The sequence below is a fragment of the Notamacropus eugenii genome, chromosome 3, assembly GCF_028372415.1.
Source record: "Notamacropus eugenii isolate mMacEug1 chromosome 3, mMacEug1.pri_v2, whole genome shotgun sequence".
Classification (NCBI taxonomy): Eukaryota; Metazoa; Chordata; class Mammalia; order Diprotodontia; family Macropodidae; genus Notamacropus; species Notamacropus eugenii.
Genome location: NC_092874.1, coordinates 313,812,881 through 313,829,209, shown reverse-complemented (window position 1 = coordinate 313,829,209; position 16,329 = coordinate 313,812,881). Strand labels below are relative to the sequence as shown.

Here is a 16,329-nt window from a genome sequence, read left to right as displayed (position 1 = left end):
GAGGAATTTGGATTTTATTTAATATTTACTAGGGATCCGCTGAAGGCGCTTGAGCAGGGAGAATAATCGGGTAACTGTCTGAGATGGGAGAGAAGAGGGAGAAACTGGCTCCAGGGAGGTGATGCAGAAGATCACAATGTACTTCTGTGTTAGCATGACTTGTTAGAACTAGAATTCATCCCCTTCCTCTGTCCTCAACATGCCCTTCGTTAGAGTAGTTGATCTTCTGACCCAGGTCCTTGTGTCACACCTTGTGATCTGCTCTGGCTATAGAGATAGGGATAATTTGGGATAATTCGGCTCTCAGCCATCCACAAGCTAGTGCCTTCTGTCTCCCCGGGAACACGATCCCTGCTCCTTCATGCTCCGTACTTCTCAGACCTTCTGCTTTAGCCTAAGCCATTGGATTGGAGCCCAGGGAGGTTACGTAGTTGTCTTAATTTAGTAACTTTCGTTCTGAACCTCTCCCTGAGCCTATAACCAGAAGCTTCCTATACTGCATTTTCTGACTCTCTCCTCGGACTATGTGGGTCACGTAGCCAAAGCAACCATTTAGTGTCTGTGCCATGCTGCGCTGTTGATGTTCAAGTACCATTCTACAACGTACTGTGGAACGAGACTTAATCAAGGAATTTTCATTCTGAAAGGGATCTACACTTGGCCACAAAAGATGTGACTGACTACTAACTTCAAGTGCTTCATGGTCTTCTGTAGTTCGTTGAACTATTTAATAACTATTTAATAACTTTTTTCCCTTGAAAAGCAAGTGGAAGGCCTACCAAGGACATTTCTAGCAACCCCAAACCACCATAAGTAGAGATATCCTGGAGGCGCTGCTCAAAGACAGAGAAGCGGCACACTCAGGCATTGTTCTGCAAACTTATGTTGCAGCTAGCCATTGAACCCAGGGGAGTTCCCCACCCTGACTCTGAGACGATGGGGTTGATTTCTGGAAACTTCCATCTTTGCCATCTATTCATCCTCTCTTGTCCTCACTGTGAGATAGTGGGAAAGTGCCTACACAGGCAGCCCTTCATTCCAGAGCTTCTGCAGCTCTAGGTTGAAAATAGGAATTGTCCGTTTCGTCTTCATATCCCAGTGTCTAGCACAGCGCCTGGTACATAGGAAGTCCCTCTTGGTTTGATTGACATGAGATACATTTCCATAAGAACCAGGCATATTCCTGTTGAGTTATAAGAGGCCAATGTGTACTGCCCAATCTCCGGACCAAATCCCATTTTTACTACAGCCTTCTCTCTAGTCACAAGGAATTGTTTCATTTGGAACCCACACTCCCCCTGAAACATTTGGCCCTCCCTGGCTTTACCTCCATGACTCCATGACCGTTCTCTGGAGTAGGGACATAATCTGATTTTTTTGCCCATTCTATGTGTAAGGATTTGTTTGTTCACTCATGTTGGGAGAATTCCATTTGGATTTCTTAATCTTAGTGAATTAACCCAGAAAATCTCAGAGCTACCTGCCCAGCAAGAGTTTTTAAAGATGTTATTTAGGTAAAGTCATTCCTCCTTAATCACTCAAATTCCTGTCCCATACATCCACAACCTGGAGCACCTACTTCATTCAGGCAGATGCTCTTTGTTTCTCAAGTCATACGTGAAAATCATGTCCTTGTCACAAGAAAACTTCTGTATGAAAAAGAAGGGTATGTGCTTCTGCATCCCTTGTTGGAGCTCTTTGAAAACCTAGGAGTCCAGTGGTCATAAAGCTAAACCTCAATCAACAAGCATTTTTAAATGAGTTTTTATTGATACCTGCTATTTCTTAAATCATCAGAGTTACCCCAAATATGTTTCCCCTTTCCTTTCCCAGAGAGCCATCTCATATGACAAACAGCATTTCCAGAACCATATCAAATAATGGTGGACAGAGTACAATGATTGTTTCACTTTCATATGTATTTTAAAACATTCTAGTGTATCCCCATTGCATATAATGCTTACTTCTGATTTTAGATACATTCATTTGATGATTTTTTTTAAAAAAGGTACCTCTGTAAAAGTGTTGTACTTTGTCAATGACCTATTCTGCATCTATTAAGATAATAATGTAGCTGTCCAAAGCTACCTAGTTTTAACACGATTAATTATGTTGATTGTTGTTGTATTTCTGCCCTTTCACATGTATTTGCCACATATCTGAGCCCTAGTGTATTGTCAATTTTTGTAGAGATTCCATGTGGTGCTGAGAATGTGGGTAGGGGTGTGTGTGTGTGTGTGTGTGTGTGTGTGTGTGTGTGTGTGTGTGTGTGTGTGTGTGTGTGTGTGTGTCTGTGTGTGTCTGTGTGTCTGTGTGTCTGTGTGTGTCTGTGTGTGTGTCCGTGTGTGTGTCCGTGTGTGTGTCCATGTGTGTGTCCATGTGTGTTCTTTTGCAGTCCCATTTACTTTCTGGAGCAGTTGAGGTTCAGTGACTTGCCCTATATTGAATTCAGGTCCTCCTGACCCCAGGGCCAGCACTGTGTCCTCTGAACCTCCTAACTGCCCTTGCCGTCCCATTTAGGAGGTGCCATAAGTCTTTCATCTCTAGTTTCTCCAGCAGTTTTGTTCATTTCCATTTTGTCTCTTTTGTTTGTCTTTCTTAGACTCATCCAAAATTAAAAGAGTGATGTTGAAGTCTCCTGTCACTTCTGTGTCACTCACTGCCTCTTGTAGCTCAGATAATGTTTCTCATATGAACTTGGATGCTAATAATTCAGAGCATATACATTTATATAATATTGGTTTGTGAACTCGCTCTAGCAGCAGTGCATTAGTGCGCTTATTTTTCTGTGGCACCTCCAGCATTTTGTTATTTTCCTTTTCTGTCACATAGAAAGAAGTTTCTTGCCCTGCTGTCACCATTGCTGTCCTTGGCTGATGTATTTATGTGCTCCTCCTCTATTTCTGTTATTTGAGCTGTTCCGGAAATATCATCTCATCAGTTCTGTTTTTCTTTCTAAAAATGTTTCAAACACCCTTTGTTGTTGAAAATTTCCATCTATTTTCATTTATGGCTAAGTTCACATTTGCAGAATAGATGACACATTATCCTAAGTTCCATTGCTCTCTGGAACGCAGTATTCCATTCCCACCTACATTTTCTGGTGAGTGCAGAATAGTTTTGCATTATTGGAATTTCCTTACTTTTGTACCTAAATGTCTTTCTCCTGGTTACTTGCGGAACTTTTTGTCTAGTCCTCTGTCTTGCTATTCTCATGACTCAGAAATCTGTCCCTCAAGCATTTATTAAGCATTTACTGTACACTGTGCCAGTATCTGTACTAGATCATGGGAATACAGAGATAAAAATGAAATAGGCCCTGCCCTCAAGGAGTACATTTTAGTATTGGAAACAACATGTACACATAAAAGTATTTCTATAAAGCGAAAACAGGATAAGTTTGGGAGGATACTGTCATGTTAGGGGGAAGAATCAGGAAAGATCTCATGTAAGAGATTGTGCTTAGGCTTGGTTTTTAGGGAATCTGATGTTGCCTCCAGATTGTCATGTGCAAATCAACATCCGTGTAACCAAATGGGGTATTTTTCAGTTCTATATTCTTCTCAAAGACTATTAGATGTGAAATTATATGTTGCAGGAGCTGGAGTGACTGATTTCACAGGTACAAATCCCTGAAATGGTGAAAAAAATGGAATACTTCATTTACACTTGATGTCACTCCTATCTTTTCAAATTGCTTTTTAAAAAAGGTTTTATTATCTTGTATTTTTTACATTACCATAGTTTCCCTAATATGTTTACCCCAGCCCCTCAGAGAGTCCATATAACAATCTGTATAACAGAGAGCTTATAACAGGCCCATGTAACAACTAATATTGTTAAAGAAGAGAAAAAATCAGTATAACGAACTGATGAGTACATTGACAGAGTGTGAAATGATGTCTGATGTACAACACTTGTGAACCTCCCACCTCGGTGGGGTGGGGTGGGGTTTCTTCTCCTCTCTCTTATTTTGAGGCTTGCTTATTCTTCATCATTCTGAAGCGCTAAACTTTGACCTTCTTTGTACATGTGGTTATTCTTTCTGTTTGCATTGTTGTTGTATTACACATTGTCTTGGCTCTGATGACTTACGTCCTCATACTTCTTCTTCTTGCAGTCCCATGTGCTTAGCACAGTGCCTCACATGTAGTAGGTGCTGAATAAATGCTTCCTGACTGTGATACCGTGGGGAAAGGGCCATACCTTAGTTTTTCTTCTGTTTTGATCCTCATTCACATGATGTATTACATTTTCCTAAACTGTGTTATGATGCTCATGCACTTCCATGCTAGCATGGAACACATCTTCTGTCAGGTTGACAGAATATGCCATATATGTCAAAGTTGATGGTGCTGGGGGCTGTATAGCAAACAGTAATGCTGCTTGTTCTGCTGTATCCCAGAAACCTCAAAGCATTTTTTGGGATGCCTTCAATGCTTTGACTTGAGTCACCCTGTGATGACGGATTAACCACCCTCCGACTTTGATTGCCACCTTTACAACAGTGTATGTGTACCTCTGATTTGGACTGTGTGCCTTCAAATTGAATTACTTCTTCCTTAGACTTTATCATCTCATCCAAGGCTCTTGACGTGGATTTTTGCAAAATATATGCAGTCAACTACATTTATTAAGCACCTACCATATGCCAGGCACTAAATCAAAAACGAGACGGCAGCTACCCTCAAGAGTCTATTGAGAAAAATATGTAATTAGTAGTTAATACACGTATGTGTGTGTACGTATATAGACACAAAAAGTTATTTCAGAAGAGGGCCAAATATAGTGTTGGAATCAGGAAAAGGTCTTACGTAGTAGGTTGCTTTGAAGGAAACCAGGGATTCCAAGAAGGAAGGTGGAACATGTACATGTACAGATGTGAGTTGCAGTGTCACATGGAAGGACAACAGGTAAGCTGGTTTTGACTGGACCATAGAGTGCATGAAGGTGGTGAGTGATGTAAAATAAATCTGGAGAGGTATGCTGGTGCCAGATTCTGTAGGACTTTGCATTGTATAGTTGAGGGGCACTTAAAATATTAAACTAAGCAGATGTAACTCTGTATTTCCAGATGAAGAAGATGATGAAGATGAATTTTATGAAGATGAAATTTATGAAGAAGATGATGATGAAGAGGATGATGTAGAAGGAGAGGATCATGAATATGATGTCAGTGGAGAGGTCTGTGTCATGGAAGTGTTCCCAAGCCAGCCTTCATGTTCCTATTTTGCCCCCTGCTACGTTCCTGACAGTGGTGAGAACGACCAACATGTGAAGGATTGCTGGCGTTAAATGTCATGAATAGAACATTTAGCTATTCACATTTATTTTTAAGTCCAGCCAATGTTTATTTGAGCTAGACAGAGCGGAGGAAGGATTTGCCCTGATGGTGAGTGGGAAGAAGGGCACAAACTCAGAGGGTGACGAGGCGGTGGCAGCCTGGGAGACTTGAGGATCGTTGACCTAGACTGCTTGGCAGGCTCAGATACCTCATTCTTACTCTACTGAAGGGTTCGTTAAATGGTCTCAAGTCTGGAGAGAGACGACTTTGCATTTAGCTGACTTGGTAAAACCAAATCTGCTTTACTCTATGCTTTATACCTATTCAGAAATAGTTTTTATCAAACCTAGACTTCTGTTTTTGTATATTGGTGATGTTTGTGAGAAGGAAAAGGGGGGAAACGAATTTTCTCTGGAAAAATTCCATGTTTTCTGTGCCACTCTGTGTAACTCTGTCCATGTCCTCCTATAAGCTTACCTCAGCTTTCCCTCTGTGTACAGTGCCCTTAAATGCCTTTGAGATGATGGCTAGATAGGTCTCTTCCTAAACTTCCTTTAAATTGATCTTACCTTTCAACATCTTCTTTCTTTTCTGTGAGTTCATATTATTCATAAAATGTATGTCACATTACACATATGCAAATTACATGCATACAACTGTACACTACATTGAGACAGTATAAATTTCACTTTTATATTACATCTCCATAAAATCTTCTAAAACAGTGTTGCCTTTGGCTGCCATATATCCCCACTTGGAAAAATAAGTCAAATGTTTTCTGACTAAAGCAAGTTTTAGGCCCCTTTCATCTCTTTGATAGTGCAACTGGTTTACTCCTGTTGAACTTTCCTATGAAGTTGTTATAAGCCATGTCTGTGTCCTTTCATTTGTATCCCATTTTTCATCATCAGTAACTTGTTTGAATATGTCAAAATCAAAATATTCCAAACACGTACTTATTCTTTCCTGCCTTTTATTCCTCTAGCTTTTCACAAATTTTGTTCTTCGCTTTAACAAATAAATGGACCCATCTAATTTGAGAACAACTCCCATATTAGCAACAAGTCATTTCCTTTCTACTAAACTGTAATTAGCACAATATAGTACAAAATTAATAGGGCCGCTCCTGCCTCATGGTTCTATTCTCTGTATATAAAATTTGTAATAAAACTCCCTATTTATTGAAGTCTCATATAAGTGGGATTTTAAAAGGAACTGTTTCCTTAAATATTATCAGATTTAAGATCATGAAATTTTTATGCTCTGGAACAATAGCCTATAATAGTTAACTAATTTAAACATGTTTTTCAAACAGAGTTTATTGAAAAGTAAATTTGTATAATAGTATGATTTTAGGTCATTCAAAAATATAGTGAGGTTCTGTAATATGCATTTCAGCATCTTGCTTTTTTCCTTTTAAAAAAAGGAAAATAGTATCAAGATATTTCCATAATATTGTAGGATTTATGTCTTCTTCTGTAGGAAGAAGAATTTGGACATGATGGAGAAGTTGATGATGATGATGACGAAGATGAGGATGAGGATGATGAAGATGAAGGTATGCCTAAATTATTCATTGTATTTTCAGGAATATTTGCCTTTATAGGATCATAGATTTAGAGCTGGAAAGGACTTTGGAGGTCATCTAGACCAAACCCTCTCATTTAATTAATTTATTTTTTGTGGTTTTAAGCTATTTATTTATTTTTAATTTTTGTTTTCAGTTCTAAATTCCCTCCCACCCTCCACCTTCCCCCCAACCCATTGAGAAAAACCTATTATACATATAAAGTCATGTAAAACATATTTCTCTATTAGCCATATTCTGGAATAAACAGCAAGGAAAATAAATAAAAAATATACTTCAATTTTGCCCTCTTGAGTCCATCAGTTCTCTAGTCGGAGGTGGATAGTATTTTACAAAATGAGTCCTTTGGAGTTTTTGGTGGTTCATTGTATTGATCAGAATTACTAAGTCTTTCACAGCTGATTGTAATATTGCTGTTACTGTGTAGAACATTCCTCTGGTTCTGCTCGCTTCACTTTGCGTCAGTTTATAGAAGTCTTCCCAGGTTCTTCTGAAACCATCCACCTCCTTGTTTCTTACAGCACAGTAGTTTTCTATCACAATCGTATGGCACAACTTGTTTCACCATTCCCCAGTTGACAGACAGCCCCTTGGTTTCCAATTCTGTTATAAATATTTTTGTATGTATACGTCATTTTCCTTTCATCTCTTTGGCCCTCATTTTAAGATGAGGAAACTGAAATCCAGAGAAGTCACACAGCTAATAAGTAGCAGACCAGAATTTAAACCTACATCTTCCAACTCCAAATCCTTTCTACTGTACAATGCTGCTTTTATAAGGCATGTAGTCTTCTTAAATGAAAAAGTATTTATTATTAAGTACATACTGTATGCCCAGCGCTATGCTAAGTGCTGGATATACAAATACAAAAGTATGCCATCTCCTGTTCTCGAGAAGCTCATATATGGACATATATGGAAGGGTTCAGTTGAGGGGCTAATAGAAAGGCCTGTTGGTCCTTGGGATAACTGTAGAATTCAGCATCCAGGTATCTAGAATAAGGTCAGGAGGTCCATAGAGTTCAGTAGCAGGAGAGATGGTAAGGCCAAGTAGTCCACCATCTTACTGGGAGAATTGTAGTTTGTAATTTCTTATTCATTAAAGCAATGTGAGTGACTTTGTCCACCCTGCAGCCAAGGGGTAGGAAGGTTAAGGTTATGGAACCATAACCATTGAGAAGGGGATTGTGGGCCTAAGCATGCAGGTAGTTGGATGGGAGGGGCAGCTTGCTTCTGAGAATGAGAGAGTGATGCTCTCAGTAAGACTGGAGGGAAGAGGAGATCCCAGTGGCTTCTAAGAAGAAAGTAGACTAAGGTTGAGAAGATATTATTCAGTATATTAAAACCATAACTGTGCCTGAGAGGAAAACAAAATATTCCTGTCCCTTAGTCTATCAAATCATATTCATACAGTGAAAAAAGTATGCCAGGATGTTAGAGGCAGGAGTTGGCCCAGTAGAGAGAAAGATACTGGAATCAGGAAGACCTGAGTTTGGATCAGTCTCAGACATATCCTTAGCTATCTGAGTCTGGACAAATCACATACCCTTTGATTGACTCAGTTTCCTCAGCTGTAAAATGGGGATAATAATATCACCTCTCTCTCAGGGTTATTGTGAAGATCAAATGAGAAAACATTTGTAAAGATCCTGGCACAGAGCTGGCACCTAATAAATATTTTCTTCCTTCCTATAAAATCAGACCCCTTTCTGCCCTAGAAGTAGTAGCAGCAGCAACAACAGTGGTATTCCACATTCCTGTGGCACCTGAAGGGTCACAGAGCACTTGTTCACCACAGTCCTGTGAGGTGGGTGGTACGTGGTACATTCTCTCAAAGTTGAACAGTCAGCTTTGCAATCAGAGTCTGAAGCCAGGTGTCTCTTGATTCCAATTTCAGTGTTTTCTCTACTGCACCTGGAGGCCCTCTTTGCAGTCTCAGCTGTTTAGTTACTGCCTGTTGTCTGAGCTCTTGGATTGTCAGTCTGTACCTCAGAGGTAATGGACTTCAGTTTCCTGTAGGCATAATGAAAGGAAAAAATCTGGCATTGTCTCATTTCCCCCTGCATAACTAGAAAGGAAATTAGGTCAAACTGAAAGGCTTTTAATCTAGAGGAAGAAAGCTTTCCTTTGCCAGTCATTTACAGTTGGCTTATTGTAAAGATACAAAAAGATTTGATTATATAATTTCTAGATGAGCATTTACAAATTAGGGTAAAGCTTTTTTTGCAGGATTATTAAAGTTAATTTCCTTTAACACAGGAAGTTTGCTGTGGTATTTTATCAGGCCTTACAGAAATCCTAAATATTCCTTCTGAGATGGGTAGTGTGGGTATAAAAAACAATAACCAGAAAATACTGAGGCAGCTCAGTAGCAGAGTGGGTGGTAATTGGACTTGTCAGGGGACCTGAGTTCAAGTGCTGCCTCAGATACTTAATAGCTGTGTGACTCTGACAAGGCACATGCCCTCCAGGCTTAGTTTCCTCATCTATAAAATATAGATAGCACTTATAGTGTTGTTGTGAGATCAAACAGAATGGTATTTATAAAGTGTTTTGCAAACCTTAAAGCACTCTGTAAATGTTAGTTATCTTGCTGAGCTTATGCCCTCTCCTTCCTCCTTTTCATCCATCCGACAAAACCATTATTTCCACCAGGGTGGAAGTTGGCATTGATTGAGTAAGAGTGAAAATCATAGAGCTGGAAAGGTCGTTAGGTATCATCTTGTCCAGCTTTTCATTCATTCAAGGAGTTGCTTCCAAATTTTCTTTGACAGATGATATGATAGAATAATATTCTTCTTTCAGTTTCCCCTAGAGATGGGCTAAGATAAAGGGGAAAAGGGCTTGTCCACATCTAAGCTAAGACAGCCAGATGATACAAGGGTTCTCAAGATAAAACTTAGGAACTAGAACTGCTAGGTGAAAAGCCAGGGCAGGAGAACTAGAGCTCAGCAAGAATGTGCTTGGTCTTTTCTTGCCTGGCACATTGTCTCACCTGTGCTTGATCGTACAGTTTCTACTTAAATATGTCCAATAATAGGAAACTCAGGACACAACATAATTCATTTAATTATTGGGAAGTTTTAATTTTTAACATAAAATAAAGATTTACTTTCCATGGTGCTTTGCAGTTTGCAGAGCACCTTACATATATAATTGTATGGAGCCAGCATGTGATTCTTATAGTAATGAAAGCAAGATACTCATGTTTGAAAAGCATTTTATGTACAATATCTCCTTTGATCATCTCAGCAATCCTAGTAGGCAAATACTGCATGCTTCCCCCATGTAACTTCCACCTGTTGGTCCTAACTCTGTCCTGTTGATGGAGTCCTAATAAAGCTACCCCCAGCCCCAATATTCTAACTTCTTTATAGGTCCCAGTGAACAGCAGACCCACTGCTCACTAGAACAGTAAGTGTGTCCATGAACTCATAGTTCTCACAGAAACAGTAGGCATGGGAACCCAGTCACTGCCTCTGCCTAGGCCCTGCCCCCAGACCCATTCCTCATATTTCCTACAGAAGCAGCAGGTGTGTCCATGCACTCAACCACAACTACATCCATCTAGCCTTAGACAGGACCACAGTAACCAGCCAATCAGAAGACACCACCACCAGGATGTAGAGCAGGCACCTGCGCGGTAATTATACACACACCCTTAAATGGGTTTCTCTGTATGCATTGCGGGTAATCACATGCACAGTTCCACTGTGGCCGGGACCCACTCCCCTGTTACCTAATCTCTTAGCAAACCTTTCCTGCCTTTTTAACATTCATAATTTCTGTTATGCAATTGCATCTTTACCCTATACAAATCCATCTTGCTTTCTCTGAAGGTGCTGGGTCCCCTTGGAACTTAGCCCGCTCCATGAGAGGTGTCACTTTCAGTAAATGTTTATACTTAGATTAGAGATGGTGTGACTGAATTCTTTCTGATGGTTCCACCACAACACACCATGAAACTGCAACCGTTTTTGGCGTCCCTGGGTTTAAGCTGCAGCACTGTGACGGAGAATGACAAACCTATGTCTCCTACAGAACAGTCCTTAAAATATTTGGAAAATAGTATCAGTGTTAAAATATACATAAATATACATAAGGCTACGTATCCTTTAGCGTTTTCTCCATGTTCAACATTCCCATTCTTCCAACATGTTTTCATATTAACATAAGGATTTTCAGCACTTTGACTGCCCACCTAGAAGGATACCACTTTGTTAAAATTGTGGTGCCCAGAATTCAGCCTCTGTAGTGTAGTCTGGCCCAGTTCAGGGCATACTGGAAATGTTCCTGCTCTTGATCAGGAGAGGCCCCTGGGGTGACCTCATAGAGAGATTGTGTCCCTGTGCCCTGTCCCCTTCTGGACCAGAGGCACAAACACCCACCAGACATAGAAACCCTGGTCTGACGTTCTTAGCCTCACTCTTCTCCACATGCCCTTTCATGTCTTCCACAGCTCCAATTTCTGGAAACTGATAACACTAGTCTTTTTTCTAAGGATCATAGGACCTGTAGCTGAAAAGGACGTTAGCGATTACTCAGTCTAAATCCCCTCATTGTGTAGCCTAGCAAGTTGAAGTGATTTGTCCATGGTATCTCCCAGAATAAGTAGCAGAACCCCAGATTCCATGCTCCAATACTCTTTAGCGAGACTTCTCAACTGCAGCTTTTATAGAATCATGGTAGGTGGGCCTTTCCCTTATAAACCCACATCTAGTACACGCTTTATTCTCAGTCACAATGGTTCTGGCCATGATGTGCCTTGGCATCGGTCAGTGGTTCAGCTTGTTCTTCCCCTCTACGATCTTGGATGTGATTGATGGCCCTGACACCCTGTTTGCTGAGGTTTAACAGATGTGAGTAATACTCACTGCTTTTTGAAGACAAAAAAAATCTGACCACATGGTCTGGGGGAAGGGGTAGTCCCTTTTTACTTCCATCTCCCTGAACCTGGACTATTGATCAGCTCCGGGGATGAGAGATCTTATCTGTAGAGGGTTCCTATCTGCCTCAGGCATAGTTGGTAGTATCTGTGACCAGCCTGTTGTGAGCTGAGGGCCTTTCTCCTCTAGGTGAGTATTAGATCCATTTCCGTGAGTTTAAAGGGCCTTATTAATTTCTTAGTACCTCTCAAGACGGGTTTCTCAGCAGTCTGCTAAGGGTCAGACAACTAGAGCTGCTAATCCAAGGATATCCACCCTTCTGCCTTTTGGAGAATTCTTCCACAGAGTTTTTGACATAGAATTGAGAGACTGGGATAATTTCTTTTTCCTACCCCTATGCCTTCCTGACCTGCTCAATAAAAAGGAATGAATTGGAACCTTCTCCTCTGCATAACCCCCCAAAATACTTACCAACTTTGTGGAGAATAGTCCTGTTTCATCAAGAACAACCTTGTAGCAGAAGGCCTCATAATTAATAAGTCTACCAGTAAGTCTGAAGACCCTCTCATTATACACTCGGAAGATTTTATCAAATATATTGCTGATGTTAAAATATGCCATGTGTACAGCATTCCCTCATAACTGGTAAGATCGTTAGAATTAGCAGAAAGAGAAAAGAACCTCGTATGGCTCTTGTAATCATTAAAAAAAAATGCTCCGAAGGGCTCAAAAAAACTTCTTCTGTTGTCGTCACCTTACATGAAAAAGTTTAGCTAATAACAACTTTAAGTATGTTCCCTTTGGAAATTTCCTATCTGGCGATCTCACAATGTGTCTTCTTTATTGTACAGAGGATGAAGAGACTGGAAAAGGTGAAAAAAGGAAGAGAGAGACAGATGACGAAGGAGAAGGAGATGATTAAGACCCCAGGTTATCTGAAAAAAGAACTGCTCAGTATTGTGTGGACTGCTCCTATTGATTTGGTAGCTGTAAAAGAAGTGGTAGCTATAATCCAAGCCCCCAGGACATCCAAAGAGCCAAAGAGTAGTTCCTGTGACATTCTACATTCCTCCAATCAGTCCCCATTGGATATCCCAGTTACCAGTAAATTTGGGGAATTAACCCCACAAAATAGGCAGAGTTGTTAGGTTTTCCTCTAAGACTATTGCTGTTAGCAGGAAGAGCAGCTGTGATAGGTGAGTCATGATTGTCGATGGCTACCAGTTACACCAAGGTTGTAATACCATTTTTACTTTCTGTACAACAAAAGAAGCTTTGTAAATAAAACCGTAACATTTTGGGTCTGTTTTTCATGCTTTTCTTTTTTTTAAACCATTCATTTTTTTACATTAGGATGTTTTATGTGACAACTACAGATAAATATTTTTAAGAATTTCAGTGAAATAAACGTTACTACTTGGTAAAGTCTAGTTGTACGTTTACATTTTTAAAATCAGACTTCAGATATGCTCATTTGAAACATAGTAAAGAGAATTATTTCTATTTCTGAAGTGATGGTAATTGCAAAATGTACTTGTGTATATGTTTACACATTGCACATTTAAATCAATCGGTTAAGCATTGATAATGAGAGGCATGAATATTTCATTACTCTCAGTGTGGAGGATTTTATGTGGTTCTGAATTTGAAAGTGCTGAAGTTCCTAGGGAACATGAAGCCAAAGTTTTTAGGCATCAGTAATAGCTAAGTTAAGAAAGAAAAGCCTAACAATAGTTCTTCTACCAAGGTTAAAATATTTATAGTTTGTTCAATTGATAGTTTATTTTAGGGAAACAGATGACAACAATGTAAAAGACTTTTAAAAAGCATTTTTCTAAAACTGCAGGGTACTTCTAGAGGTCATTTCAGCTATTCCAGAAGAAAGGCATTCCTTATTCTTGAAGATGGAAGTAGGTATATGAATGCAATGTCAACAGATTAACAATACTGCCTACTTGTGTAAGTGGAAGATTTAGTCATTATTATACTAGTGAACAGTTTCTTTGGTTGCATCTGAAGTTTGGAGATTTTTGTGATTGCAAATGGGGTGAGTTGAAATGGAAATGGTGAAAGGGGATGAAAATCTTATCCTTTGAATATAAAATGAGGAACACTTACAAGATCATGTACTGGCAATACCAAAAACAGCGCTGTTTTTAAAAACAGTAATTAAATGTAGTTCTTTTCCTTGGCACTAAAGGTAGAGCTGATTTTTTTTCTCTTTTTGTTAACAGAAATCTGTATTAAAGTTGAATTTTTATTTCAGAGTTAATAGGCATTAATTTTCCCCTTTCCTTCTCTTTGTGTGACCAGCCTAATGTATGAAATTGACCATATTTATGTTATATCTTTAGACTTACATCCTTATTAATCAGTGACATGATTTTTTTTACATCACTTGATATCAGAAGACATTCCTTTTGAGGAGACTTCCTTCTGCTTCTTAGAAAGTTCAGGGAATACCCTCACATACTTCACTAATGCAACTATACTTGTCAAATGTAAGTAAAAGTACAAGTTCTTACTTCCATGTTTGTCAGCTGACTTAGTCCCATGACTTCCATAACTCCCTGGCATATATAAGATTTACTCCTCTATTTATCCTAAGTGCTCCTTAAAGGTCCATTTGGCACTAAGGGCTTTCATTGTGAAATCTGACTAAATTAGGAACCTGTTTTTAAGTATATTCACCTCTAGGAATTCTTTTGTAAATCAGTCTCTTCAGTCTTTTTGAAATTTTCTTCCTGGTCCTATAAGCTACAAATTCATATTCTCTCTTAAACAGCTTTAGGTTGAAGTACTCATCTCAGATTTAATCCTCAAGACAGGCTTTCAGTTCTTACTTGGTTGATTTCAAATCTCATTTCCTATAAAAAAGTTGTCATGATTGTCTTTATCAATTTTTACGTTCAGTAAACCTTGCCAAAAGACTTCTGTAATAATTTTCTGATAAACCACTTTTCCACTGATTGTCACTGAGCAGAGACAATTTCTAGTAAATTTTCCTTTTCTCAGCAGAAAAATTGATTTGACCAGGTTCCATTCATTGGTTATAAATATTAGGATTCCCATTTGCTATCAATAAGAACTTTTATTAGACTTGTGGAAATCAAATCCTTGAAGAATTAATTGCAAAGTGCTGTTTTGAGGTTTCTGCTACAGTGAGAATCAACTGATTTGGGAAAAGCCACTAAATCTTGGATTCAAAACACAGCCATATATTGGGCTGCCCAGTCAGCCAGTCTCTTCCACCTCCTTTCATCAGAGTCTGGCTCTCTCCCGCTTTCTGATGGAACCTGATATTTATTTTTTTCCTTCTTCCCAGGCACTGTACTCTGCTTACCTTGACAGTCTTGGCCTTAGGAAAGAGCCTGTCTATCCCTAAGATCAGTGGTGTATGGAGGTATACATCACGTGTGATAGCTATGTCCAACTCAACTTAGCCCTTCTTGCAGCCCCACCAGCTTTCCCTTAAGCACCATTGATTGTTGTCTCAGGCTTCTCTGTATCTCTTACCAGAACCGTAAGACCCAGAGACTACAGAAATGACTTCTGATTCCCAGGGGTTAGAGGTAGATGAGATTAAAAAGATGTGGGAATGAGTTTTACCCTGGTCCTGATGTTTCCCTCCTGTCTCAGATCTATTCTGGCTCTTCATTGCCTTGTTCCTCTGGAATCATAACTCAGAAATCATTACAGCCTTCATCAGGAGATGAAGAATTTAGATTAGGTTTGGGGTCATTTTAACAAAAATCATTCCACCCCCTAAAATGTAAAAATAGAATGATGTATTTGAAAGAGCTCTGGATTTGGAGTTACATGACATGGACTTGAACTTCAACTTTGGTACTTATCCATGACCTTTAAAAGTTTTTCCGACTCTATGTGCTATAATTTATTATGGACATCTTGGAATTCTAGCCAGCACATAACCCCAGGAAATTGCCCTATTGAGAGCTGAAAAAAAAAAAACCTGTTTAACGTGTTGCACAGTCCCATAGTGTGGGAAATGCATATTTACTCCTCTACCCATAAGTTACAGGAAGACTTCAGAAACACTGGTATAGTCTCATGCCCTAATCTGCGTGTGGTGGCCAGGGAAGGCTCTGGCACAACCCTGGACTGAAGGTTTTTCCTAACACTAATTTCTCCCAGTGATAGAGAGATTACATTTCTCCATCATCCTTAGCTAGTTAACTCCCTCCCTCCCCCCAAGCTAGTTTTCCTGAACATCCTGGTGAATAGAAGCTATATTATATGACTGCATGGCCCTCCCTCACCTAAATCCAATTCACTCGCATATCATGGCATCACCTCCCTGATGTTGTGGTTCTCTTCTAGACTTGAAGCCTTCATCTCTCTCCTGTCAACTGTTGGAATAGAGGGTAAGTTGTCACTTCTTGTCTGACATGCTCAGGTTCTGGAGCCCAGGGTATTAGCCGTTATTAGTTACTTTGTGTGTCTTCAGGGCTCTTCCTGCCTTAAAAGCACCTGGTGGAACAGTGGATAGAGCACTGAGCCCTGAGTCAGGAAGACTGAAGTTCAAATCTGGCCGCAGATACTCATTAGCA

General features: G+C 39.6%; 1 protein-coding gene across 2 annotated transcripts in view; it reads left to right on the top strand.

Annotated features, from left to right (window-relative positions):
• Positions 1-13,058, top strand: part of ANP32B (acidic nuclear phosphoprotein 32 family member B) — a 34,863-nt gene extending 21,805 nt beyond the window's left edge. Inside the window, exons 5-7 of one of the 2 annotated variants that reach the window (XR_011964360.1) lie at positions 5,075-5,257; positions 6,767-6,842; positions 12,610-13,058. Coding sequence is in view for 1 of the 2 variants with exons in the window: in XM_072596708.1 (XP_072452809.1) it covers positions 5,075-5,184; positions 6,767-6,842; positions 12,610-12,680 (257 nt within the window). In the remaining variant the exon portion in view is untranslated. The remainder of the gene's footprint in view (positions 1-5,074; positions 5,258-6,766; positions 6,843-12,609) is intronic. The other variant, XM_072596708.1, reaches the window with a different exon arrangement.
• The last annotated feature ends 3,271 nt before the right edge of the window (positions 13,059-16,329 follow it).